General features: G+C 38.3%; 2 protein-coding genes across 10 annotated transcripts; one reads left to right on the forward strand and one right to left on the reverse strand.

Annotated features, from left to right (window-relative positions):
* Positions 1–343: 343 nt before the first annotated feature.
* Positions 344–7901, reverse strand: LOC112172017 (protein NETWORKED 1D). Of its 3 annotated transcripts, none has more exons than XM_024309174.2 (5): positions 7775–7901; positions 7282–7353; positions 6919–7157; positions 2213–6438; positions 344–1721 (listed from the first exon to the last, which is right to left on the reverse strand). In XM_024309174.2, the coding sequence occupies exons 3-5, from the start codon at positions 7019–7021 to the stop codon at positions 654–656; spliced, it is 5397 nt and encodes a 1798-aa protein (XP_024164942.1). In that variant the 5' UTR covers positions 7022–7157; positions 7282–7353; positions 7775–7901; the 3' UTR covers positions 344–653. The 3 variants fall into 3 exon arrangements, with proteins under 3 accessions (XP_024164942.1, XP_024164941.1, XP_024164940.1); XM_024309173.2 differs by having other exon boundaries at positions 7282–7349; positions 7708–7896; XM_024309172.2 differs by having other exon boundaries at positions 7708–7896.
* Positions 7902–14577: 6676 nt separating this feature from the next.
* On the forward strand, positions 14578–25966 carry LOC112172644 (methylcrotonoyl-CoA carboxylase subunit alpha, mitochondrial). Of its 7 annotated transcripts, none has more exons than XM_024310061.2 (17): positions 14578–14989; positions 15315–15436; positions 15622–15769; positions 15941–16078; positions 16266–16361; positions 16440–16499; positions 16676–16768; positions 16845–16956; positions 17261–17365; positions 17559–17698; positions 17903–18137; positions 18219–18385; positions 18498–18635; positions 18726–18968; positions 19057–19152; positions 21877–22005; positions 25872–25966. In XM_024310061.2, the coding sequence occupies exons 1-17, from the start codon at positions 14666–14668 to the stop codon at positions 25908–25910; spliced, it is 2385 nt and encodes a 794-aa protein (XP_024165829.1). In that variant the 5' UTR covers positions 14578–14665; the 3' UTR covers positions 25911–25966. The 7 variants fall into 7 exon arrangements, with proteins under 7 accessions (XP_024165829.1, XP_040364886.1, XP_040364887.1 ...); XM_040508952.1 differs by having other exon boundaries at positions 17562–17698; positions 25872–25962; XM_040508953.1 differs by lacking the exon at positions 25872–25966 and adding an exon at positions 25152–25187.
* Positions 25967–27811: the final 1845 nt, after the last annotated feature.

Raw genomic sequence — 27811 nt, forward strand, 5'->3', positions numbered from 1 at the left:
ATGTTCTTTATATTGTGATGGTAGCACATTTTTGAACAATACTTGCTCACCAATATCCACATCCTTCGGATTTGGAATATACTCAGATGCGGTTTATTCTGGAGTGGTTTCATCTGATTTTGTTGAAAGAATTTCCTACTGCTTTTGGTGGGGATTACAAAATTTGAGGTCTGCACATTAACATGTTGGATCCTTTTGCTACTAATGTAGATACTTATGTCCAAACTAAACCATTTATACTATTACCACAAACAAAAACATGTGTAGTACCAGCAATGCTGCTCTTTTTCTCAGCATTCGATTGTAAATCAAACCCACTAGTGCAGGTAGAACTGCCGGGAACTAGAATGAACATGTAACAGAAGCATTTTATTCTAAGCTGCGAAATTACACAATAGACTAGCTAGTAGCAAAATGAAACTAACAGCACTATTTATGTAAAAGAAGAAAAACTCCAACAGACTGGGTCTCCTTTGATTAGTAGATAGGGCCTGACATGTACAGCAAGATCTCAAAACTATGCAAGACCCAACTAATCCTCCCTATTAAATAACTCTATAAAAGGAAAGAAAAAGTTATGGACAATGAGACAAGTCTAATGCCTCATTCTCATTACTTTGTACATACCATTGGGCAAATCAAATTTCATTGCTTCAATCACCCTTAGTTGGGGGCATGCATGCACAAAAAGGAGCTTTCTTACGCTTTGGGGTTGTGTTGCTCATTCTAGTGCCAGAATAGAGATAGTCCCGCAGAAGAACCCTTGTTTTCCTCTCCTTGATCCTGGTTGACCCTTTGCTTTCCTTTTCACCATCCAGCTTCAGTAGAAGAAATTGCAGTTTCTGTACCTCCAACTGCAATCGACCGATTTTCTCTGACCCTCTTTTTGCTTGTTCGGACAGTCTCCTTCTGCTGACACTCCCACTGTGATCTGGGACTATCTCAGAAGCTCCATCAGGAGACACAAATTCATCTTCGACACTCTTCATCAAATTGTTATTGGCATCAAACAACCTAGTGATGGCTTCTTCGGCTTCATCCAGCTGCTCTTTTACAGTACCAAATTCAATACCTTTGGCCTTTTTGGTCTTCTCAGTAATGTCCACCTTCTTCTTCAGGTCTTCCACGGTAATTTGAAGGTTTGTCAACTTTTGCACATCAGAATCAAGTCTTTCTAGAATCCTTCTCTTGTTGCCTTCTTGACGGGGCTCGGAGAATCTCTTAGAGATCTCTAATTTGTCAACGCTATATTCTTTCTCAACCAATGATTCTGAAGAGGGATATTTATTCTTGTGTTTCTTTATAGCTTCAGTCTGACTGTGGTCAGTCGGTACAGTAGTCGCCTTCTGGGCCTTGCCAACCGTCAAATCAATGCTGCCATCCTGGTCAGTGGTCTCCCATAACTCCATCATCTGAGCATCAGGCTCTGTGGTTTCTCTCCTGCTTACCCCATAGGATGAACACTCTGATATCTGATCGAGAATGATGTCCTTCGTCAGAACTTCGTTCCCCGCTTCAGAGATTTCAGGCTTCTCACTACCGAACCTGTCCCCAAATTGTTTACCTTCCTGATTGGCAGTAAGATGGCTTTCCTTTTCTACCATAGCCTTTTCAATAGCTTTGATTCTTCTTTGTAAATCCTGCAGTCCTGAAATGCCATCTGACACTCTGTCAATTTGATGTCCATCCGTTTGAGAGCTCTCAGCTTGCAGAAGGGCATCCTGGACAAAAGTGAAACATAAATTATCAATATTAAATGATATTCAAGATAACACACCAAAGAACTACTGACAACAAATGAGGATGAATAAGGATATCAATCCATATCCAACCTCTGACAGAAACCACATTACTTTCTATTAAACTTCCTAGAGTTTGTTAGTCTGAAGTAGCATCGTATCTTTGTGAAATAAATTGAGGCCTTAAATTAAAAAAATTTGTTAAAAAGTTTTTAAGTTTGAACCAAATTGATAAAAACTCATGACTGCATTGCTAGATGAAGTTTGAACAGATCATATCATTAGGTTAGAGAAAACCAATCTAATACTGCTAACCCACTATAGATAAAATAAATAAAAATTAAAAATTAAAGGACAAAGCTCTGAGTTCCGTTTAGGAAAAAAAAAAATAGAGGATAGAAGCTTAGTCATGGATTATCACTCAAGTCTCAGAAAACTTGGAAGTTAAATATATTAACAGAATTGAAAATTACCTCTGAGGCTTCAGTGTCAAGTTTATGACATCTGGTGTTAATAAGTGAATGATTCTCAAGGGCTGTTGTACACTCATTCAGAGAGATGACAGCTGGAATATAGGCAGCCAACTGAGCTTGTAGCTCTCCATTTTCATGTTCCAATGTGCCGACTCTTTCTTTCATCTGTTCACTCTCCAGACCTTTGGAAACGCTTTTGTCTTCAAGGATCTGACAGGCTTCAATGAGCTCACGGATCTTTCCTTCAAACAATGTTTCACGAATGGAGGAGATCTGCAGTTCTCCAAAGAGGGTGGCTGCGTGAGTCACCCACATTTCTATCTCCTCTCTTCCCCTTTTTAGTTCACTGACCAACCTTTCCTCCTCAATTTTGGCTTTTTCAGCTTCTTCATGCAATTTCGATAGTTCCACCTCCAACTTCTGATTCACTTCACGGAGGCATCCAATCTCTTTACTATGACGGTCATTGTCGTCGTGTAGTTTGAAAATTTGCTTCTCTTGATCTTCCAGCACCACCTTCACATTATCACTTTTACTAGTCAAATCCTCCACCAGTATATACAGCTCTTTTTTCTCATTCTGTAGTTCATTTATGATCTGCCCGGCTTCCAAAAGCTCATTTTCCTTTTGAGACAAACCATCCTTTGCATTTGCAATATCACCATTCAATTGATCATTCACAGATTTAACCATTTTCAGCTCATCCTCCGACTTATTGAATGACTCCTTGAGATGTAAGTTTTCCATCTGTATAACTTCTAATCCCCCCTCCAATATTCTCACCTTCTCTTTCAGGTCATTATTGCCAAGATGAAGTTCATCATAATTGTGACTGAGCTCTTCCAGTTCCAGTTGCTTTTGGGAAATAATATCATCGAAAACGAGGGAGAGGTTACTATAATATATTGTTTCAGCAAACATGACGCATTTATCCTCTTCTAGGTTACGCGCCTCTTCCTCCAAATTCAAGACCGTCCTTTTCAAGGATCCCTCATCTTCAACCACCTGGGAATTTTCTTTTTGTAGACTCTTGTAAATGCTTTGCAAGTCCAGCAACTGCTCGTGCAGATTATCTATTTCAGTCCTCAAAACTACCTCTCTGTGTTCTCCCTCCACTACCTTCAAATTCAATTCTGCATTCATGTCACGAAGTCTTTGGGCGCCACTCTGCAACACCAAGAACTTCTCAGACTGGGTCCTGAACTCATGGTCAAGAGTGTTTCTTTCCCTCATAAAACAGTCCGCCTCTAGTTTCATTTGGGCAAGCATTGCTATGAGAACAGAGTTCTCAATAAGCAACTGCTGGTTTTCATCACAACTTTCAGAGAAAGAATTTTGTTTGTCTTGAAGTTTGATAAGTATATGATTAAGGAGTGCTTGGTCTTGCTCATCCTTTTCTGCACACCCAAGGTTTGCATCAATGTCAACATTCTTCAACACCTGATACAGCCCCATTCTCAGTGCTTTAATTTGCACAAACAATGACTTGATTTCCTTCTGTTGTTCAAGTTTGCCATGCTCTAGGACAGAAATCAGCTTCTCTGACATTGCGGATGCCCCCAAAAGCTTTTGACGCTCAATCATGAGGGATAAGTTCTTCTCTTCCAGATCTTCTACACATTTCTGCAGGACAAAGATTTCTATCTGTGCAGTAACAGATTTGTCTTGTTCCTCTTCAAATTCTTTCTTCCTGCATATCCCTTCTGCTTGGAGATGAGAGATCTTCAGTTCCATTTCAGCCAACTGGGTTTCCCTCAACTCAACAGAACTGGCATGATTTTGCTTCTCAGAATCTAAGCATACATTTAGCTCTTCCACTTTACAAAGTGCAGAATCTCTTTCCTTCTCCAGAACAGAGAGTTTCTCTTCTATCTCTGCACATCCTTTTTCCAGATCTTCCAGTCTTTGCCGAGTACTGCCCAACTCGAAAATTAAACTCTCTCTCTCAGTGATCAGACCAGTCTTATCATTACCAAGCAGTAGGCATGATTCTTCTAAGCTCTTTGATTTTACACTCAAGCCTTCCAGTTCAGCATTCGTATCAAAGAGAGAATTCTCCAAAAATTTGTTCTTCTCTGATGATTTTTCTAAATTCTCAGTCATAATCTGCAACTGGGAAATCAGAGTGTCATTTTCAGCAAGAAGAGTACCTTTTTCTGCCAGAAGAGACTGACATGATTGTTCCAACTCCTTTACCTTCCCTCTAACCCCTTCTAACTCAACATTCAAATCAGAAAGGGAATTCTCCAAAAGAACATTTTTCTCCCGAAGTTTCTGCATGATTTCCAGCTTTTCCAACAGTGCCACTTTCTCACTTTTATCAGCCTCACATGTTTGTTTGAGCTGTAAGTTCTCATCTTGCAACTCCTTCACAGATGACCCGATGCACACTGGATCCAAGCCAACTGACTCCACCTGCTCTAGCATAGCTTGGTGTTTCTTATTCAGGTCATTGAGTTCCTCTTTCAGACAGTATATCTCTTGCTGAAGAGCATTTCTTTGGTCCACTCGAAGTTCAACTTCATCTTCAAGTTTCTTAATCGTCTCCCTCAAGATTAAGATCTCACCTTGCAGATCTTTTATTGAAACAGATGAAGACAAATTGATCTCACTTAGGCTCTTGTTTTCCTCCTTCACCTTCTGGACTTCATCATCCAAACTCTGACTTCGTGCTTCCATGTCCTTCAGAATCAAATCTCTATTCTGGAGCTCAGCTACAAGAGATCTAAGTTCCTCCTGGGACTGGGAATGCAAATGCTGCAGTGTCTGGAAAGCAGTTTCAGCCTCCATAAATCGCAACCGCTCTTCTTGTATGCAAGCCCAAAGTCTACCCAACTCCTTCTGCTTCTCTGTAAGCTCTTCACCTTGAGATTGCATTTGCTTCACCACAGACTCCAACTCTGACTGCAGATTCTGATTTGAGTTTACCAGCAGAAGACACTTTTCCTCCGAATCCTTTAACTTTGCAATCCCGTCGTCTATCTGAGAGTGTAGCCGTAGTGCCTCCTCCTCCGCATGAGAGATCTTATGCTCAAGATTAGATATCATTTCCAGGCATTGCTTGTACCGGAGAGCAGCAGCTTCCTTCTCTTCAGTTAAATTGGCAATTGCTTGCTTCAAGGATTCAACTTCGAGTTCAGCTTTAAAAGCACGCTCGTTAATCCTCTTGGCATCCTCCTCAACTTGCAGTAGTTTGTCCTCCAGATTTGATATATTCTCCAGACACTGTTCGTATTGTGCAAGTGCAGCTTCTTTCTCAGATGCCACCCTTTCAAGATCTTTCTGTAGAGATTCAGATGCAAATTCAGCTCTACTAGCTCGATCATTTAGCTCTCCAGCATCCTTTTGGGCACAATAGATGATGCTTTCCAGATTAGAGATTTTGTCCAAGCACTCCTGATACTGAAGAAGACTAGCTTCCCTTTCAGCCTCTAATTTGTTAAGTGCTTCCTTTGTAGTTTGAACTTCAGCTTCAGCTTTACTGGCTCGTTCATTAAGTCCCCTGGAATCCTCTTGTGCACGAGAGACTTCAGACTCCAAATTAGATACTCTCTCTAAACACTCTTGGTACTGAAGCAAGCCAGCTTCCTTTTCAGCTTCTAGTTTAGCAAGAGCTTTCTTTAAGTTTGATATTTCTGTCTCTGCTTTGCCCACTCGATCATCCCCCAAAAAGGCTCGATTTTTAAGATCATGGCCATTGCTCTGCATGCTGTGTTCTTTTGCGTCAGCATCAAGGAAGTTGAGGCCCTTTTTCGCCCTTACTTCTCCCGATCCAAGGAGATCATTCAGCTGTTTCAAACCAATTCGGCTCGTTCCAGAGTCAGATTCTTCACTAAAAGCTCCATTCCTTTTGAGAGCATGGAAATGGGTTGAGGAGGAGAGTCCCAGAGCATCTTTTTGCAATTCATCAAGGTCAAATAATGCTCGTATAGGAGCTGGCATCTCAGGTGTTCGGGGATCAGTCTCACTAGCAGAAGATCCTGCAGGCGAGTCATCTACAAACGGAACTTGGTTGGGAAATGCCTCTGCCATGGTTCGATGAGCCTGGCGCAGTGCCCCAGTTGCATGATCATATCTTTCAGCTAACGCACGGTATGCTCTGTAGAACTCTTCAACCAATTTCATTAGTTCTGGGCGTTTTTTGTAATACATTTCTGCCCTTCTAGCAAAGGAATCTGCATCTTCTTCAATGAGTTTGATCATGTGTTTGACTTTGGCATCCATATCTGTTCAATAAGTTAAAACATAACTAATTATACACATGATAGGGAAGGAAATGGAACAACATTGCTGATATACACAGAACATCAAAAGTAAAAACTAGAACTAAACAGATGCACAAGATTGAACAGTGATATATGCATAATAACAGAAAATCATGATCACCACATTGTAAAGCCTGTATGATCACAGTGATTTTATGGGTGCAGTCAACAATAGAGAGAAAATTCGTGAAAATATGTAGAGTTCCAAGTTCTGTTCTTAGTCATTATTAGCCAAGATGCACAGTAAATGAATTGGTGATCAAGATGCATCTTTGATCTGATATTTTCGTGACAGGAAGAAACAATATTATGTCAAAATATGTAATGCAGCTATCATAATCAACTCTTTCATGAGAGAATTTGTAGAATTAGCTGTTACTCTATATGAAAAACACAGTAAGTCAATCAAAATTGCAAACCAGTCCACAATTAAACACGTACCTGTAAGATTTTCCTTCAGCCATCTCGAGTTCTTTGGGCTTATGTGGCTGTCCCACCACCAAGAATACATGCGTCTAGAATCTGCTTGGGACACAGTCGCCATAACTCCGGCCAATATCACCACAACCGTCGATACTGGTGTTGCAGTAACCCAAAACCGACGAGTAAACTCAACCGGGACCGGCTCAAACCCACCAAATCTGTAATTCTCAGATGAATTTGTGCTCACAAGGTCACACCTGTTCAGTTCACCAAAATCCACAATCAAATTTCAGATCAACCAAAACCACATGGCGGGCGAGAACAGATTCCTAAAGAATTGGAAGAAACATTAGTAAAAAAACTAAAAACACGGTATCATACCTGATCAGTAAAACTCAGCTCCAGAGTTGTATACTAAAACTGACTGCTGTCTTCTAATTTTCTACAAACTACCTGATCAAACACACACCCAAAACCCAAACGATCAGACTCGTTAAGAAATACTTCACAGAATTCCAAATCCACACGGTTTTCATTTCAAGCAGCCTTTAACCACAATCATAATAGCTAAAACATCGACTATAACGCAAAGAAATTTAACACAAATTCATGAAATGAACCAAAGAAAAAGAGAGAAAATTCTAATAACCCAGAACCCAAAAACAAAAACAAACTCATGGGCACGAGGATCAACTCCAGACAAAACACCAGACACACAGTTCAATGAAAACTCACATAATGCATCGATTTTCTGAGTTCAGAAAGACTGAAAACTAGAGGAAACGGATCACAAACACAGAAACTCACCCAGAAACAAAAACTGAAACAAAAATTGGTGTGTGTTGTGATGAGCAGCTAAGACAGACAAAGCAACCTGAGAGCTGCTTTTGCTTTTGTGAGAGTCACCCCATGTTTGCTAGATCGCTCGGTCTCTTCTCTAAAGTGATCTCTCTGTTTCTGTTTCTTTCTCTCTCTCTCACTGTGTTTTGCTTTGCCTTTTATGTTGCGACTTTGTGGGTTCGCTGCGACTGTCTTTCAAGAAAGAGAACAAAAAAAAAAAATGGAAAAAAAAAAAAGTGATTGAAAAAAGTAAAAAACAAACGGCAACAGACATTAATGCTTTTTAATTACCTTTTTTTTTTCTCAGATTTTTATTTCCATTTTGGTTTTTTTTGGTGGATTATTTTGCAAAATTAATACGTCGCAGTTTCTTTACTTTCTTTTTTTGCAAATGACAAAACTGCCCTTTCTGGTTAGGATCTCAAAATGGATTTTCCTTGGGTTTGGCACATTGTTTTTGACTCTGATTTCGTGCGTGTTTGTTGAGATTGTGTTTAACAAAATTACTATAAAAGCCTTGTTTTCTTGTTAAAACTTTATCATATGTAAGTTGTCTCCCTCATATGAAGAGTAGATAATGACCATGACCCCCATTAAACTATTGAGAAGAATAGATCCGAGACAACTGAAAGATGCTTGGGTGTGACAATGCTAGAGTCCCCTGTGATAATATACACAAGTAGTGCTGGACCAATTTTATTACTTGACCGAAAACCAATTTTCTTAAACAAAGCATGCACATAGTTATATTATATTGTAATTCCCTTCATCAACAAAAATATTATATTGGATCTAGTAAACACAATTATTTTTCAACTTTTAAGCATGATGAGAGAGGTATAAATAAAATTATAGAAAAATAAAACAAAATAATGTGTATGTGAATTTTCTACGTAACGAAACTTGAACTCTATAACTACCAAAGCCATAATTTGTTTTCACTAATCAACTTGTTTGACTCGTTCATGCTAATATAACATAGTAAAAGCTAAATCCATTCTGATTTGCATCTACTAAATTTAGGGATACATTCTTCAAAAAAATTCAAAATGTACTCTAGTATAAATCTCTTTACATATATATTCTATTTGAGTATCAAAAAAATCAGAAAGAAAAGAAAAACATAAATAACTTGTATTCTTTTCCATTTAAAGTTCAAATAATGTATGCACTTGTTAAATGAAGCAAGTAAAATTAATTTTTTTTTAAGAAAAATTTGAATTTTTATTCGGCTTGAATACAAATATTAATTCCAAATTTACCAGGAGCCTTTGATTTTAAATCTGTCTACACAGCACTAGCCGTTGATTAATTTAATGGTTCCTAATTAGTAAATAAATGAGTAAATTTGGATGTTTGGAGCACCTTCGCATAATTGTGATTAAGGTGCAGGGCCGTTATGGTAAATTGTGGAGAGATGAGAATCTTTGATGACTTGGAACTTGGCAGAAATGACACGGTGTCAAGTGTCAAGCTTTAGAAAAGAGAAAGGTGGGCGGTGCGCTACTCGAGGACGGTCGGCAGCATTCATTTGTCACGCGACTAAGAAATTCCCCATTCCAAATAAACCACGTGTATTTCATAAAAGCTTATAATATACCCTGCATGATACACCCTTGTATTTTATGTTTTTGTTCTTAACAAAAAAGAAAGAAACATTTAGGGTTTAAGAGTTACTTCTATATTTATCCGGTTGAAAAAAGAGCGAACTCATTCAAGAGGGTCGGTAAGTGGGCAAACAGGTTTGAAATTGATCTTGTGGAACCTGCAAGCAAAAGCACAATCAGAGAAGCAGGTGTGTACGAGTGGGGATATTCTTACGTTCTAGTTCGCTGTGTTAGATCATATAACCATTATCTGAGGTTGGCCTTGTATTTATAGAGAATACGCTGAAATCTATGTTAGGTTTTTCATTAATGTGGAAGTCTTAAGATTAGACATGTCTTTTTTTTTTTTTTGTTCGAAAGATTAGACATGTCATTGTTTGTGTTAGGCAACTCAGATATAGTCGAGGTGCACCCAAATAATTTGAAGAATATGCTCGCCATCTTATCGAGGGTAGTAGGATCGCATGTGGTATAATTCCGCGAGAGATCTATGGTACAGAATATATTGTAGTTCACAGTTTTATAAACATAAGTGTTTTGAATTTTTTTTTTATATTGTTGATTGTGTGGATTACCGTGTAATTGCCCAATTTTCACTCTCACACATACTAAGAAATGTATACGTTTGTAGTAATAGACCGGTGTAGTCGAGATCTATGCAGTGAAATCAGGTTGTGTATGTGGTTTCTTATTAGTGCTTTTCTATTCATATCTTGATTTCATTTTTTGCTAGTTAATTAAATGCTTTATCATGTTAAGTCAGTGACATCATGTGGCATGCATTACATATATAGAAAGATAATATCGTGTCATCTTTGAACTCTTCAAATGTGACCAATGACTGTTTACAAGACGTCGACTTATGAAAAAAATAGAACAAAATTCTTACATGATAATTATTATTTCGCGTGCTTCATACATTTTTCAAAGATTTGACATGTTGGCTAGCTAGGTCATATCAAACTAAGTTACGTATGTAAATGTTGACGCACAAACTTAATTAATAAATTGATGTAGAATAATTATTAGAGCATCTTTAGCAATACTAGCTATTTTTTTAGTCAAATTTTAGCTAAAGTAACTAAAAAGTCATTTTAGCTAGCCACTTTAGAAATATGTCTGCATCAGTGCTCTCTATTTTAGCTAATTTTGAATTTATATTATTTTTTAAAAGAATATTAAATAGTTTAAATATATTTATAAATTACATAAAGTAACTCAAAATGAATGTTTTAAATTATAGAGAGCCTCATATCGCTCTCTATATTTAGAAGCGAGATAGCTAAAAGTTATAATAGAGAGTTACTTAGGAGTCTAATGCAACTGTTAAAATAGATAAAAAACTAAACATACTTTTTAAAATAGCTAAGGAGCCAAAATATAAAGTCTGCTAAAGATGCTCTTAAATAATTGAATAACTTTATAAATAACACAAGACAACGGACAAAACCGTCTCTATACCATTCATAGCTAAAACGGCAAATAAAATGAACAATGTATGGAGGTTTGTGCTTTAAAATAGATAACTTATTAGATCAAACTGTACAATTGAAAAAAAAAAAAAAAGTACAGTTTGATTTAACAGATCAAATGTAGAATGATTAACCAATAACTGTCCAATTAACTTTATAAAGAACACAAGACAAGGGGCAAAACTGTTTCTAAACCATTCATAAGGAAAATGGCAAACGAAATGAACAATGAATGCATGGATGTTTGCGCTTTAGAATAGGTAACTTATCAAATCAAACTGTATTATTAAAAAAGAGTTACAACTGAAGCGTATAATGTGGCCGGCCTCAATGAAAATCATGTCTAATTAGAGTAAAAGAAAAAAGTACCACGTTTCTAAAAATGAAACTATTTTTTCTGATAAGAGAAAATTGCATGTATAAAATGGAGTTAATCGGAGATTTTGTCCAAATATATAGGACATTTTGCGTACAAATAATACGCAAGTGCAAGCTCACTGAGTCTCACATGGAAGGTAAAGAAGGTTTTAATCATAACACTAGGTTAACGACCCTGAAAAGTAAAAAGCTGCTTCTAAGAAGAAAATAATAAAAGTTAAGAAAAGCTGTCTTCCTCCCATCAAGACTTATAATTGATGCTTATGCAGTTATGCTACCATTACCATAGGCATTAATATGTTATCCTTCTTTTCCATACGTTCTTTCTGTACAATCTGCTTTCAGATTTTTCTCTGCTTTTATTTGATAACTCATATTCAATTAATTAGTCAACTAATCTCATACCAAGTCGAGATGATCATGGAGAAGAGATATTCAATGCCGGGATTTGACCATAAGTTAATTTGTCCGACTGTCCAATAACAATTCACCATCTATACAGTTTTAAGTTTGAGTAGCAATTTTTGTATTTGGTGAATCACTAGGAAGTACCCATATTATTATGCAGTTTTGGAACAAAAAAATTTCTGATTGGCCGGAGAACTTGTCACGTGACAATACCATCTTATCTAAATTATTTAAGTAGAAGGGTATGGAGTTTGACTCTCGTAATTATTTATGAGAAGTTGTTTACGTGAGAAATTCATTTATATTATGTAGAAATAGAAGAAATTAGAAATTATATAACAGGGGAAAGATATGGCAGAAATGAGCGATGGGGAGGATTAGGTTCCTGTATTATTGTTGGTAGGTTTCATTCAAAGTCCATATAAGTGATCTTGTTTGGACATGACTAATGTGCTCATGAAGATGATGTATTGAAGAAGAAAGGATAAGAGGGCGGTTGGTCCATTACAAACATGTACTCAATGATTACAATAAAGAATTGAAAATGTTTAATTGGTCTACAATTAACAGCCCCCCACAACCAAAAAAGGCCACAAAATTGGAGGCTAGCTCTGACCGTTAGATAACAATACTAGCTAATTAGCTAGAATTAGATAGCTAGTCAAGAACGAAGGTTCTCAAATATTTTGATGGGAGACAGAAAAAGAAGTACAGAGGTATCTTCTAAGTTTTGACAGGGTCACTTACCTGTATATTTTGCAAGTTAAGTTATGGGGGATGTTGAATATATACCAAGTCCTACTTGAATATATATGCCTTGTCTTCCACAGCAAATATAGAACGTCCCTAGGCCAGACTCTGCTTTTTCTACAAATTATGCTTTGCTTTCTCTTCAAGCAATTGATGGATTCAAACAAGTCATCAAGCTATGCATATGAAGTGAGTTTAGGTTAATTCCGACTATATATATGGGTTGAAATTTCAGTTTAAGTACTTAAAAGCATATGTTTGAAGATCGACTTAATTAATTGTACTTATTTATAACTTGCGTGATATGTGCTAAAATTTTCCATCTGAGAAATCATGTTATGTAGTTTTTTAAGTTCAAATCAATATTAGGATGAATTGCAATCTATTGATTATTAGTGAGAATTTCCAAATTATTGGCCGTGAATGTAAATCAACCCGAATTATTTACGGATTATGGTTGCATATGGCTATGTTTAATTTTTTAATTTTATTAATTAACTATATACAACACTAATAAGGGAATGTAATCCATATTTAATCCTGATAAGACATTTGATTAGGGAAGGAGAAAAAGCAACTAGGATGCATTATGTGCTTGGAGTTTCCAGAATTTTCAGTTAGGAGAGACCTAAAGACAAATGTAGCCTCCCAACATTACCCTAGCTAGATCCACCAACCCCTATTACTGGGGAGATTGTCCACTTTCCCTTTTACTTTCAACACTACAAAAGTACTAGTACTACTAGAAGCTAGTAGATGATGATGACAGAAGTAAGCTAGCAATTGGGTCCTCGATCATCAAATTCTTCTGGCCATATGTCTAAGATTGATTCATAGATTGAGTTATGCCAGCAGTGCACATGCCTCTATTCCCCACATCATACAGATTCTAAACCAGCTATGCTTTTATCACATAATTGCACATCATTGTGTTAGGTAAAAGTGTGAGCAAGTGTGAGGGAGAACCATGTGGTCCACTTTCAATAGGTTTTAATTCTGGAATGCATGGTTTTAATTCTCGAATGCATGTGCTGGTTTTATAAATACTTGATAACGATTCTTGTTGATCATATAGGGTTTTAATTGGTCAGATAATTGCCTTGAGAAAGTAGCTAGCATTAGGCTGGTGCCTTGTTGGAGAGAGGAGAACGCAGTCCATGAAGTTTTGTCATTTCTTGAGAAAGTTCTGTTTTTTTGTTCAGAACTATAAAGTTTAAATGACCCACTAATCTTCTGAATGCTCCATATATGTCAATATGACATGGTCTATGATTCATGGATGACTGTATTATTGAAAATTACTCTTTTTAATCATTTTAGAGATTTTGAACGTATATTAGAGCATCTCCAACAGTAGGAATTATTTTTTAGTTAAATTTAGTTAAAATTGTGAAATATAACTATTGATTTAACAATGTTGCTTCATCAGTAGTAGCTATTTGTAAATAATATACTATATTTTATCAAATCATAAACTGACATATGGATAAAAGAAGAGAGAGAAATATAACTTTTGTTTTAGCTATGCATGATTCTCTAGCTAAATATAGCTAAAGCTAAATTTAACTTAGCTATAACTAGTCTGTTGGAGTTGAATTTTACTTTAAAAATAGTTATATATAGCTAAATTTTAAATTTAACTAGTCTGTTAGAGATATCCTTATATAATATAATAATAGATAACTTTTTCCTCTATCAACGATACTTAATAAGACCACCTAATTGGTTCAATAACATTTCTCTAATGATTGATGAATACTAAAATAAAGACCTAAGAAATAAACAGTCAAAGACGTACATATTCTTTAGTAAAAAAAAATTCATGAAATAAAAGATTAGTAAAAACTAGAGATATGAGTTTATGTCATTTCCTGAAACTTTTCTATCAGTCAACATGCATTAATGCATCAATGCATTCATCTCTACTATTTTTTTTTTTGAGAATAATTCATCTCTACTATTAGTATCAAAGGCTTCACTAAATTTTAAAGTACCTATATCATCTGCGAGAATGCGGACACGTTCGCAACGAGTTTTGTTCATCTCATCAAAAACAAAGAGCAGCCCAATGTAGCCCAAACCCAGCCATAAGCCAGCCCAAGAAGAAACCGAGATGAGATGGATAGTTCTGCCAGGCAAGCACAACATCAGATCAGACGAGTCAGATCATATCCACACTTCCCATACTTACGATAAAGACCGTTATTTGTCACGGTCAAAATCTCCTGCACGCAACTCCACGTAGTACCTAACAAACCATTTACACTTACCACCCAAGTCCACTCCGTCTCACCCACACCACTCCAAACCATGGCGTCAGTGGCCACCGTCCTCCGCCGGAAGCTCTCCGGCAAGCCATTCCATTTCCGATTACTACCAGTCCGACCATTCTCCGACTCGCCGCAGAGAATCGAGAAGATTCTGATAGCCAACCGGGGCGAAATTGCGTGCAGGATCATGAGGACAGCAAAGAGACTCGGAATTCAAACCGTCGCCGTTTTCAGCGACGCCGATAGACACTCGCTCCACGTCAAATCCGCCGACGAGGCCGTTCGTATCGGTCCGGCTCCGGCTCGGCTCAGCTACCTCGACGCCTCGTCGATTCTTGACGCCGCCGTTCGTACTGGTGCGCAGGTCAGTCTGTATTGCCGTTTGTGATGATAGTGAAAGCCTAGCTCAATTCAATTGCTTACTAACTCAGATGATCAACTATTTTTTGCAATGTTTCATTATTTTTGTTTGTGAGTATTTAGTGAATTGGTGAAAAGAGTAGGTCACTAGCTCAATGGTTTTGATGGCTCAATTGCTCACTGACTTGATTGATCAACAGTTCAATGTATTAGGAGATGGTTTATGCAAATTTGTCTATTGTTTTTGGGAATTAGTGAATTGGTGAATGGTTTTTTGTGGTTTGAATCATGATAATTAGATTGGAAATGTTTGTTTTTTGTGTGATTAGGCTATCCATCCTGGCTATGGTTTTCTGTCAGAGAGTTCCGACTTTGCTCAACTTTGTGAGGATAAGGGTCTTACCTTTATTGGGCCTCCAGCATCTGCCATCAGGGACATGGGTGATAAAAGGTACCACTGATTGAGTATTTACTGATTTTTGTATAAGCTATGACATACTTGTCAAGTTTAAAATCGTTACAAAGACTCCTTGTCGTGTCATTGGGCTTGCTTTCCCCTTATATATGTACAGCATTTCAAGTTTTTGTTCATTGAGGAATTTTTATAATTTCTATCGATGTTCAATTGTTTATCAGTGCGTCAAAGAGAATAATGGGTGCAGCAGGGGTACCTCTTGTGCCTGGATATCATGGGAAAGACCAAGATATTGATCTAATGAAGATAGAAGCCGACAAGATTGGATATCCAATCTTAATAAAGCCAACTCATGGAGGTGGGGGAAAGGTATGTCACTTATTTGCTTGCTTCAATTATACTATCAGTGGCCTGATTAAAATATCGAAGGTTTTTTTTTTTTCACAAGATGTTCTAAGAACGTTTGGATATTTCTTCAAATGTGTTCTTCTAATTTAGCTCCTCGAAAGAAAGACCTTCTCATGATCTAGTTGTTTTTAGGGTATGAGGATTGTGCAAAGTCCGGATGAGTTTGTTGAAGCCTTCCTTGGAGCACAACGTGAGGCTGCTGCTTCTTTTGGCGTAAACACAATTTTGCTGGAGAAATATATTACACAGCCAAGACACATAGAAGTCCAGGTACTGTTGTTTGTATAATTCTTACATACTTTTGGTTCAAGATTTTTTTATTTTTGGGGTATGATCATTGTCATTTCTCATCGACATTATATTTGTGCAGTCGATATTATAATTACCAAAACTCGAGCATTCAATCTCATGATCTAAAACTCTATGATTTGATTTTTGGTGAATGTTGATGTTGTAGATATTTGGGGATAAACACGGGAATGTTCTACATTTATATGAGAGAGATTGCAGCGTACAAAGAAGGCACCAGAAAATAATCGAAGAAGCCCCAGCTGTAATGATCATTTCCTCTATTATCGGTGTAGATTTGTCATAGTTCTAGTAGAGTTGTAATCAAAATCCATTGGTGCAGCCAAATGTTTCTAATGACTTCCGGTCTCACTTGGGTCAAGCGGCTGTATCTGCTGCCAAGGTGCGGTGTTTTCATTGATATACTCTGTACCTATATGAAAATAGCCCCAAAAAGAGGGGAGTGCTTGTGATTTTCTGCTCCTTTACACATTTTTGTTAATACTGTTGTTTTTATTCCTTCTCTTTGGGTTTATAAGAGTATCTCTATAACTTGAAGTCTTTGCCAAATACATAAAGGCAGTTAGCTATCACAGTGCCGGCACAGTGGAGTTTATAGTCGATACAGTCTCAGGCCAATTTTATTTCATGGAGATGAATACCCGTCTTCAGGTGCTTTAACTGATCTGTTGTACTGTAATTCAGTCCTTGAACTGATGAGAATTCTAATAGGGTAAACGTCATGCAGGTTGAGCATCCTGTGACTGAGATGATTGTTGGCCAAGATCTTGTAGAGTGGCAAATTCGTGTAGCAAATGGAGAACACCTTCCCATAAGTCAGTCACAGGTCCCTTTGTCAGGTGAGATCTTCTAAAGAGAAAAATGTTGAAAGAGGTCTTTGCCAAGATTTGTGCTTCAATTGTCACTTCTAAAATGAGTCTTTGCTAGTTTTAAGTTCAATGCTAGGGTTCTGCAATTAAAAATTTAAAAGTATTAAAATTTTCCCCTGATGCCTCTCTTCAGGAAAATACGTCAAAGAATAAGCTAATGTTTCATTCATAAATGAGAGCTTAATTAATTATGTAGAATTTTACTCATCCAATATGTCAAGTACATAAACTTATGGAGTTACTTCGTTTTTGAAATTCCTCTTTACAATGACAGGTCATGCTTTTGAAGCCCGTATATATGCTGAAAATGTACCAAAAGGGTTCCTTCCTGCAACTGGAGTTCTTCATCACTATCAGCATGCTCCAGTTTCACCATCAGGTAAGTCAAATTTTCAGTATACATGTGACTCATCCACAGTGAAACAATGAATTCATCTCCAAACAAGTTGAGATAGTCGTGAGCACCACTTGTTTTATCCAAGGAGATGACTTACTCACTAGTGTGAAATTTGTTTTCATTTCCTGTCCTCGGGTACCTTCTGTTGTTTGCTCATGTCGAATATATTCTTTAGCAGTTCGAGTTGAGACTGGGGTTGAACAAGGAGACAGTGTTAGCATGCATTATGATCCTATGATTGCCAAGCTTGTAGTATGGGGAGAAAATCGTGCAGTAGCACTGGTAAAACTGAAGGATTGCTTGACAAAGTTTCAGGTATATCTCATTGTAGAGTTGCAGATTCTCCAGATCAAAGCACATTTTCTTATCCTCTAATGTTGCACGAACATCTTTAGATGTACTTAATATCTTCAGGCCCATGGGTCAACAGGGTGGAAAGGGGTTAAACTGACATATCTGGTAGGCAAGTTGCAAGTTGCAATTTCATCACGTGGTTTTAATGCTAATTTGCTTAAACAGGTTGCAGGTGTACCAACCAACATCAGTTTTCTGTCAAAACTTGCCAACCATCGGGAATTTGAAAATGGGAATGTGGAAACTCATTTTATTGAACATTTTAAAGATGACCTGTTTGTCAACCCTAGTAATTTGGAAGTAATGAACACAGTGCTTGGTGCTGCTAGATTTGTTGCCAAACTGGCGGCTGCATGTCTCATTGAAAAGGAAAATTCTGTATTCAGAGAAATTCTTCCTGGTAAATTGAAGGTCCCATTCTTCATTTTTTTTGTGAGTTCTTAAAATCCTTTAGAATATTTACGTCTCCCAATATGTTCAGGAAGCAACAACACGATCTCCATATGGTATTCTTCTCCGCCTTTCAGAGTCAATCATTGTGCTAGGCATACAGTGGAACTCGAGTGGGAGAATGAATATGATAGCAGTGGCTCAAGGTTATTGACCTATTCCATCACTTACAAATCTGATGGGAGCTATCTAATTGAGGTAGTCTTATGACTTAAGTATGCTAATAATCCCTATTTGTAACTTTGTAATTGTGTTGTATGTTATTGTCTTGTTTTTTTCCCATTAAGTCATTCCATCGTGAAAATTCTAGATGCTGCATCTTTGTGTGCAGACAGAAGAAGACATTTCCCCACCTTTGGAGGTTAAAGCAACTTGTGTAGGTGATCATGATTTCAGAGTTGAAGCTGATGGTGTAATCATGGATGTTAGCTTAGCTGTTTACTCGAAGGTAAATGCCTTTCTCTGCAAGCATTTGTGAGATCTACATAGATGAGTTTATCAGAATTATCGAGTATGTTGTTTCCAAATGAGCTTGTAGGATCAGACCAAGCACATTCATCTGTGGCATGGGTCACATCATCATCATTATAGACAAAAATTGGGTCTTGAATTGTCTGATGAAGATGAAACCGAACATAGGCCCAGTTTTGATAGATCATCTCATCCTCCGGGAACAGTTGTTGCACCCATGGCTGGTTTGGTGGTCAAGGTTCTTATTAAGGATGCAACAAAAGTGGAGGAAGGACAACCTATTTTAGTATTAGAGGCAATGAAGATGGAGGTTTGTACTGCTTCTATTTGCATTTTCTTCTATAATTTCCTTTCCCATTGCAATATCTAAAATCAAATACTTCCTTTCCATTCTGAAGCATGCTGTAAAGGCACCATCAGCAGGCTATGTCCGCGGGCTTCATCTAGCAGCTGGACAGCAGGTTTCTGATGGCAGTGTTCTCTTCAGTATTAAGGTTAGCACTTTACTTTCTAATAAGTAATACCATTGATGTCAGTCTGTGGTACTGGAATAGGATACATTTACAAACTTGTTTGTCATCCAACCATGGTTGGATTTACTGTATGATATGGTGGCTTAACACGTTACGTGAAAACTTAATGCTTCTGGTTTAAACGAGTTCACCACAATTTAACTATAGGGGCTGTGACCACTTACCCAATTTTTGGCCAAAAATTGCCCACTTACTCCACCAAGAGTTTTTTAACCTCATTTACCCAATTTAACAGTGTTTGACAGTATTGCCCTCATTTTAATTAACAAATTACACTCATATCTCTTTCTCCTCCCCCTCATCGATTTCTCTCTCTCTCTCTGAGCCACCACGCCCACCACTCCACCGTCGATGTCGGCGTCCACCGCCGCCGCTCTGTCCCACTGTCAGACCACTAGAGGATGACGCCATCTAATTCCACGATCCCAACCCCTCTGGGCTTCGCCGGTTTTGTTCGTCAGATGTCCGGGAAGCTCCGAAGCTACACGCCGGAATCGGGTCTGGGCTTCACTTGCAGGTCTCGGACGACGTCAAAACTGTGGTCTATTGGGGGGTAATAGACAGATTATTGCCCCCCACTAATTTCTTAACTGTAGTTAATTAATCACTGAAATTAGAGTTTTGATAAGTCTTATGTTGTTTTGAGTTTATTATAAAGTACAATAATCTGTCAATGATAGTTAAGTGAAGGGTTCTGACTTCGTATGAAGACATTATTTGGGGGCAGTAATGTGTCTACTGCCCCCCACTAAACCATTAAAACTTGCACCAGTTTCAAGGATTCACAGTGTATTGCACTTTATCACAAACAAAACCAAAATGATCATTTTATAATCAACAAGAGATGATTACTGTCTCCTAAGAAAGACATTATTGGGTGGCACTAATGTGTCTACTGCCCCCCAATAGACCATCAAACATTACACCGCTTCCTTTGTTTCACAGATTATAGAAGTTATTCACACTCAAAACAACAGATAATGTCTAAAAACAAACATTATGAGGGTCAATATTCTGTCTACTGCCCCCCAGTAGACTGACACAAACCACACAATTTTTTTCATTTATCGACTACTGCAATTTAACACTACATTTACTTTAGAATAGTAGTTTTCAGTCCGTCAATAAATAAAGCAGTCATCATTGGCCCCCAATACAAAGTCTACTGGGGGGCACTAATGTTACAACTTTTATGGTTATGACTGCACAATAGCAGATAACAGTTTTCAGTCCGTCGTCGATTCCTTCAGAAGGTCAAACTCGGCCTCGTCGAGCTTCTCAGCGACGAGGACCGTTTGCTTGGCGTCGAGCCTGGCAACGGAGAGCACGACGATGAGTTTCGGCGCGGCGATGGCGAGAGCAGGTGTCGTGGGGGCGACCTGCTGGAGGGATGGAGGGAGGGAGAGAGAAATCAGATGTCGTCTGGGGAGAGAGAGAGAGACAGAGAGAGAGAGACAGAGAGAGAGAGAGAAATCGGTGAGGGGAGAGAGGGCAAAAAAGTCCCAAAAATAAATAAAAAGAAGAAAAAAAGAATTAATTGGGTAAAGGGGAAATGATCCCTTAGAGTGTTTTGGGTAAACGGGGTTAAAAACAGTTAGTGGAGCAAGTGGGCAAATTTTAAGCTAAAATTGGGTAAATGAGCATTTTCCCTTAACTATAATCTATGCAGACTTTTTTGGAATATATGCATTAATTTAATGTGGTCGATTAACTGAAGGGATTATTTGTTTGTACAGGAGGAGTAAGAGTAAGGATTCACGGTGAAGTCCATTATCTGAATTGCCAAAAGGCAATGGCTGGGGACGACTTCATTCTGAATATGCGCTCTGAATGGTTGGAGGAATCATCTGAACTAAATCAATTAATTTGTACCTTAAATACTGTCATTCCATTGGAATAAAATGTTATCAGTTCAAATGTAACAAAAGCAACAATGCCAACAAATGTAAATTTACAAAGAAGGAAATGGAAGAAGGATTTGTTTTACATCCTACTTTTTATTGCCTATGACTTATCTGGCAATTTCCAAAAATGCAACCTCTCGCTGCAGCTACATCTTTTAGGTATAGACATCTTGTCATCTTCATTTCCATACCTGAGATCAATTTAGTATAAGGAATCTCGTTCTTTAGATGGTAAGGGAGGAATTTTAGCGTAACTACTGTCATTCCATTAAAATAAGATCTTCTCACTTTTATCAAACTGAGAGCATTGTCATGTAGCACGATAAGAACTTGATATTATTTCAAAAAAAAAAAAAAAAAAAAGTATCACGATAAGAATATATTTTCTATTGGGACTCTAATATGCTCACTAAACCTCTCTTATTTTTAATTATTAAATGATCTTTGTGTCCTCATATGTAAGATCGTTACAAAAATAAATTATTAAGAAAAATTATATATACTTTTTTTCTATCTAGAAAGCTTTACAATAAGAGTGCTTCTATTCATATATACCCTCCTCATTTGGTATGTAGACCTCCTTATTTTTGTACAAATCTTCTAGTCAATACACTATGATTCCCATTTTTCTCCATGTTAAAGAATACAATTAAATTAAACTATATTTGATTGATCAAATTAAATATGGATCGCTAATTGTTCCTCCCCAATGTTTCTGTCGAGCATGGTCCCATTCTCTATAAATCACTTTGGGCTAACATCCATTTTTTGTTTTGGGAAGGCTCAATCACTCAAACCGGATATATTGTCGGCACCACACTGTGACGCTATTTTTCAAAACATGGAAATCTCATACTCGGACAACTCCGTCATTGTTTACAATGTTTATATCACTTTCGACCGGTTCCAAGTAAGTTCTCACTAATGCTCTTCCACTTTAAATTAATGCAATGCTTTACATGCTTCAATAGCAATTACTATAATTAAAGCATGTCTACAAAATGCATTAATTTTCGATATGATATCTATTATGCCTATGTATTAATGTCATGCTTTAATTTAATTGCAAACCAATTAAAATTGCTACATATATACATGTGACACTAAACAACGTGTTACGTGCGGCACTTAAAATCCTCGCCCGGAGCGCGGTGCCCCCAAGGGGTAAATCAAGGTCAAATTCTTGCGTAAAACCCTCCAACCATGTGAGGTACCCGAACGGGGTTACTAGGCCAAAGCCTTCATTCTATCCGGGCCACGCCACCGGGTAAAGGAGGCCTACCGGCCCTCATTCAACCCCATTGGGTTAAGGAGGCTCAAATCCTCACTCTACCCCATCGGGTACGAGTCAGTCTACCCTATCGGGTACACGAGGCACAAGCCTTCATTCTACCCAGGGCCACGACACCGGGTAAATGAGGCCTATCGGCCCTCATTCAACCCCATTGGGTTAAGGAGACTCCTAGCTCTCATCTATCCCACCGGGAACACGGGCTCACTCACCTCATCGGGTACATGAGGTCACGAGCTTATCTACCCCACGGGGCGCTAAGGCTCAAGCTTATCTACCCCACGGGGCGCTAAGGCTCAAGCTTATCTACCCCATCAGGTACACGAGGCCTACAGACCCTCATAAATCCTCTACTCGAGCGAGGTATCCCAACGAGATCACTAAAGGGTAGCTCCCTTACAAAAGCCAAGGTCCAGTCCCTTGCATCCAAATCCTTGATACCACCAAGTCCTCATTTACCCTTCCGGGTATCAGAGGCCCAAGTCCTCAATTTACCCTTCCGGGTATCAGAGGCTCAAGTCCTTATTTACCCTTCCGGGTATCAGAGGCCCTAGTCCTCAATCTACCCTTCCGGGTATCAGAGGCCCAAGTCCTCAATCTACCCTTCCGGGTATCAGAGGCTCAAGTCCTCATTTACCCTTCCAGGTATCAGAGACCCAAATCCTCATTCTACCCCATCGGGTACCATAGGCTCAAGCCCTCAGAAAACCCACTTGGTACCGGAGGCGGGGTAAGCCAAGGTCCAGTCCCTTGCTTTTGAGTCATCTCACCTCCCGAGCGTTCTGTACACTTGGGGGACTTATTCATACCACTTATCACAAGTGGAGATAGTACCCGACCGGGACTATCATCGGGCTTCACGCTCATACTTTTCGTGCTATGGTCTATTAACGGAAATATTGAAAATTTTCACCTATTGTTGATCGCAACAATTAAATTTCTTTTACATCCCATTAATAAAACCTTAGGACAAAACTCACACAACCCACTGCTCGCTCAATTCGAGCGAGCACAATTCTTACACGCTCATACTCGGGGGACTATCATGGTCTTGCCATAGTCTCGCTAGTATCACACGTAACTTCGATACCGGAGCTTCATTCTTAGCCTCACCGACATCGTCGAACGATATCTAAGTCTGAATTCCCGTTTTACTAACTACGTGACTTGGGGGACTCGGCGAGTAACTACACTCCCGGTCCTAACATGTGTTCATCATATGCATACAACATATACATATCATTGTGTTCATCACACATCTATGCATCATATGCACTTTGTATGCTATCACAACCACATACATTTTTGACTTGTACGTCGTATGTCAACACTACATAATACATGCATACACACAATGTGTAACATACATCTCGTATAAACATTTATGCACCTCGATGCACTTGACTCAAACATCACTTAGATTGCCCTACCGCAATCAATATGCTCTTTATACACTCTTATCTTATTTACAGGTAGTAGCTCGATGATGGGCCTCGTGACCTGTCATGGAAACTTCACAAGACCCGGAAGAGTCCCTTCTTACTTACGGAGTTGGGGGACTAGTATGGGTATGGCGTTTAACGAGGTCATCACTCATTCTTAGCGGCATCACATTTAAACTCCCCAACCAAGAAGCGCCTCTTACTCGGGGACTTGGGGGACTTGTACATACCGCTTATATTACATACCGCCAAGCATAATCAACGACCTCATAGGTGGGCCCCACAACATGGCTAGCCCCGCCTATGGCATGCATCCGGTAGGCTGACACCTGAGCTACATTGCCATGGTGGAGGTCGGCCGGTATCTAGTCAGGAGGCCACCCTCCCATGCTCTCCAAGAGGCTTCAAGGGAAGCAAATATATGTATTATGTCCCACATCGGAAATGTAAACTAGAATGTGACTTCCTTTAGCTATAAGAGGAAGTCCTCCCCTTCTTAGAGGGATGGATCCATGATCCTCTCACTTGTATCACTACAAAGGTCACTTGGCCTCACTCATAGTAGAAATATCTAAGTGGACGTAGTCTTGCCTCAAGGGCAAGGTGAACCACTATACATGCTTGTGTGTGTGTGTCTCTCTCTCTCTCTCCCCATCATGCTTCTTACTTTAGGTCTCGTATTCTTCAACAGAAACATTCTCAATGTTCTAAACCTCAAACACGAAGAAGTGAAATGGAAATTGAGTTGAACCAAGATAATAAGAGATGGTGTTGTTAACCTCAAAGCTTTTAGACGATAGATTGAGACATTTGAGGCTTGAGCTCAGAGTTTTTCTTCAAGTAGCTTAGAGATAATGAGGAGCTGTGTGAGAGAGAGAGGAAAAAAGTAGTGTCGAACAAAACTTTTTTTTTGTTTTTTTTTGGTCGAGTGTCGAACATAACTAAAAATTGGAAACAAGATGAGATGGGCTTAAAGCGCGAAATGAAAAGAAATAGAGCGGCAGATTGAAAAAAATTGGCCATGGCTTTTAGGACGTTTTCGAACGTCATGGGCTCAAATATTTTTCATGGCGTTTTCAAACGTCATTAAAAAAACTATTGGTGACGTTTAGGAAAACGCTATAAATTTTAATGGCGTTTCAAAAACGCCGTTAAAGTTTTTGAACTTCTATGGCGTTTGCTAAATGCCACAGGTATAACATAAAAATTTGGTATCAAATAAACAATGACGTTTCAGTAGAAAAACGTCATTGAATATACTTTTCATGACGTTTTTCATAAAATGCCATAAAAAAAAGTCATTAAAAGTACTCTTCCTAGTAGTGCCAGTGTGGACTCCGATAGCGTCGCCGCCGCCGCCGTTATGCGTTCTGCGATCGAGGGGATGATCCATGGCGACCTCGGCTGGGGATTTGCCATGGACATCTCCGAACATCTTGCCGGAGAGATGGCGACCGAACTCTGGAGGGTACTGGTTGAGGATATTCTGGCCAACATGGTGACATATGAGCGTGAGTTTAACATTTACTTGCCGGTGTACCTTGAGTCGTACATCAGGCAATGGCTGTTACAGTACTTCGAGGACGTGGATCTCTCGGAGCAATTCTCCAATCTGGAGCTACAGTAGTAGAGGTAATTTCCTAAACCCTAATTGATTTGACATAATCTTGATGTCTACAAGATAATACATAACAAAAATCGAAGATCTGCATAATGGAATATTTTCAGAAATTATTGCATATATGATAACAACACATTATGCTGCCAAAGTAGCCATGTATTCAAGATTTTATGCAAATTGAAGTGTTTTCTGGATCATCTTATTCATATATATATATATATATATATATATCATAACATCAAAGTGGTTGTTGTATAAATGAATAAACTGACTCATTTATCAACAGAAAACATAGACTCACTTATACTTAAAACTAATTTGATACTAGTTTCCAAAGAAATTAGTTACCGAACATTTGGTTATTTGAGTTTACATATATACTTCAATAACATTCATGTATTATTATCCTCGACATTTTGCAGATCTGCAGGATGGCTTGTTGGAGTGCGGGATGGATCTAACCCAATTAAAATCCCTCTGGTGCATTGCTTGATGTTGTTCAAGGTAGTTATGCCGGTGGTTGGTTCTAGAGAATTGGTTAGTACTTAGTAGGGTATTTTCTCTCTCCTCTAACATATTCATTATCACATTCTCTGTAAGAATTCGTAGCAATAGTAATGAGATTGTCTATGAAATTATCAGAGTTTGTCTTCCATTTTCTTTTTGAGTATGTATTCTTATGCCTTCCTTGACGTTTTGTAGATCTGCAGGTATGTGGATGGCTTGTTGGAGTGCAGGAGTGAAGTGATGGATCTGAGACAGTAAAAATCCCTTTGGTGGATAGAAATTGTTGATTTTAGTAGTAGACCTTGTTGAATTTAGATGGATATGAGACAGTAAAAATCCCTCTAGTGGATAGAAATTTGTAGAGCTTGTTAAATATAGATGAATCTGAGACAGTTAAAATCCCTTTGGTGGATAGAAACTAAAATCCCTCTGGTTGATAGAAAGTAAAAATCCTTCTGGTGGATAGAAAGTAAAAATCCCTCGGGTGGATAGAAATTTGTAGAGCTTGTTAAATATAGATGAATCTGAAACTGTTAAAATCCCTCTGGTGGATAGAAAGTAAAAATCCCTCTGGTGGATACGAACACTCCGAATTTTTAGTAAAAAACGGAATGTGTATAGTACGCGAAAAATACGTACGTGTATTATTCGGACATTTTATCAAATAGTTTGTTGAAAAGTTCGGCAAAATATTTTTAATTAATTAAATAATTAAAAATTTTAATTAAAAATAATAATTTATATTCATTTTTGTTCAATAATATGTGTAAAATATGGAAAAAAAAAGTAAAAATCGTGTATAGTACGTGTATAATACTTTTAGCTTAAAAAATACAGAAAATTTAATGAGTCCATTTCAAAAATATGAAGTACGGAAGTATTTTTAAAATAAATGTAAGTATGTGTTTTATTTGCTTATAATACGAAAAATTACTAACTAGGTTGTTGAATTTGAATATCAAGAAATATGCTTGCATAATGCACACACAGCAAATACAGTTGAGAAGTTTTGATAAAAAATTAAAAAAATACACTTGGCACTATAGATTTCATTACTGTTTTCTGTTGTTTTATAAAGTCTGATAACTAAATTATAACAATTTACAAGGATGATATCTTCATTGACCTAGCCGTCTCTGCTAGGGTTTCTCGGTGTTCTCAACATCGATAAATTGCCAAAACCTAGTCGATCTTGCATCGATCTTTTTCTTTTTTCTTGATGGCAGAAGGCATGAACGGGGTTCACGCACAGCTCATCAACTCGGATTCAACTTTGGTTTCGTGGGGAGAGGCGGGGGTTGCGGCGTTCCAAGATGGGTTTTGGTACATGGCTAGCCGACTGTTGGCCCCGAAAGCCAAGTTTCTGAGATTCAAAGGAACGATTGCTACTATTTGGCATATCAGATCGGGGCTCACTATACAAGATGCAGGGGAGGGTTTGTATTCCAATTTGATAGTGAAGCGATGAGTAATTGCATCCTACATGGGGGTCCTTGGTTTTACCGCAACACTATGCTGGTGGTAGGAGCGTATGATGGTCTCAGTCCAGTGGAGGAGGTGCTGCTGAATATGATGGAAACTTGGGTTGCGGTGAAGGGCCTCCCTATTGGCCTGAGAAACAAGAATGTGCTCGAGTTGGTGGGGGCGTCCATTGGGTCAATGGTTCGAGTGGATCAGAATGCCGTGAAGAGGAAGGAAGAGGAACAGAGGATCAAGGTTGTGTTCGATGTCCAGCGTCGTATCCGCAGATGGAAGGTGATTGAGTTCTCTTTTGTGGTAAAACCAGAGCTTTCATTGATCTATGAGAAGGTTAAAGGTTTTTGCCGCGACTGTGGGCTGTTCATCCATGATGCCC

The sequence above is a fragment of the Rosa chinensis genome, chromosome 6 (assembly GCF_002994745.2).
Source record: "Rosa chinensis cultivar Old Blush chromosome 6, RchiOBHm-V2, whole genome shotgun sequence".
NCBI lineage: Eukaryota > Viridiplantae > Streptophyta > Magnoliopsida > Rosales > Rosaceae > Rosa > Rosa chinensis.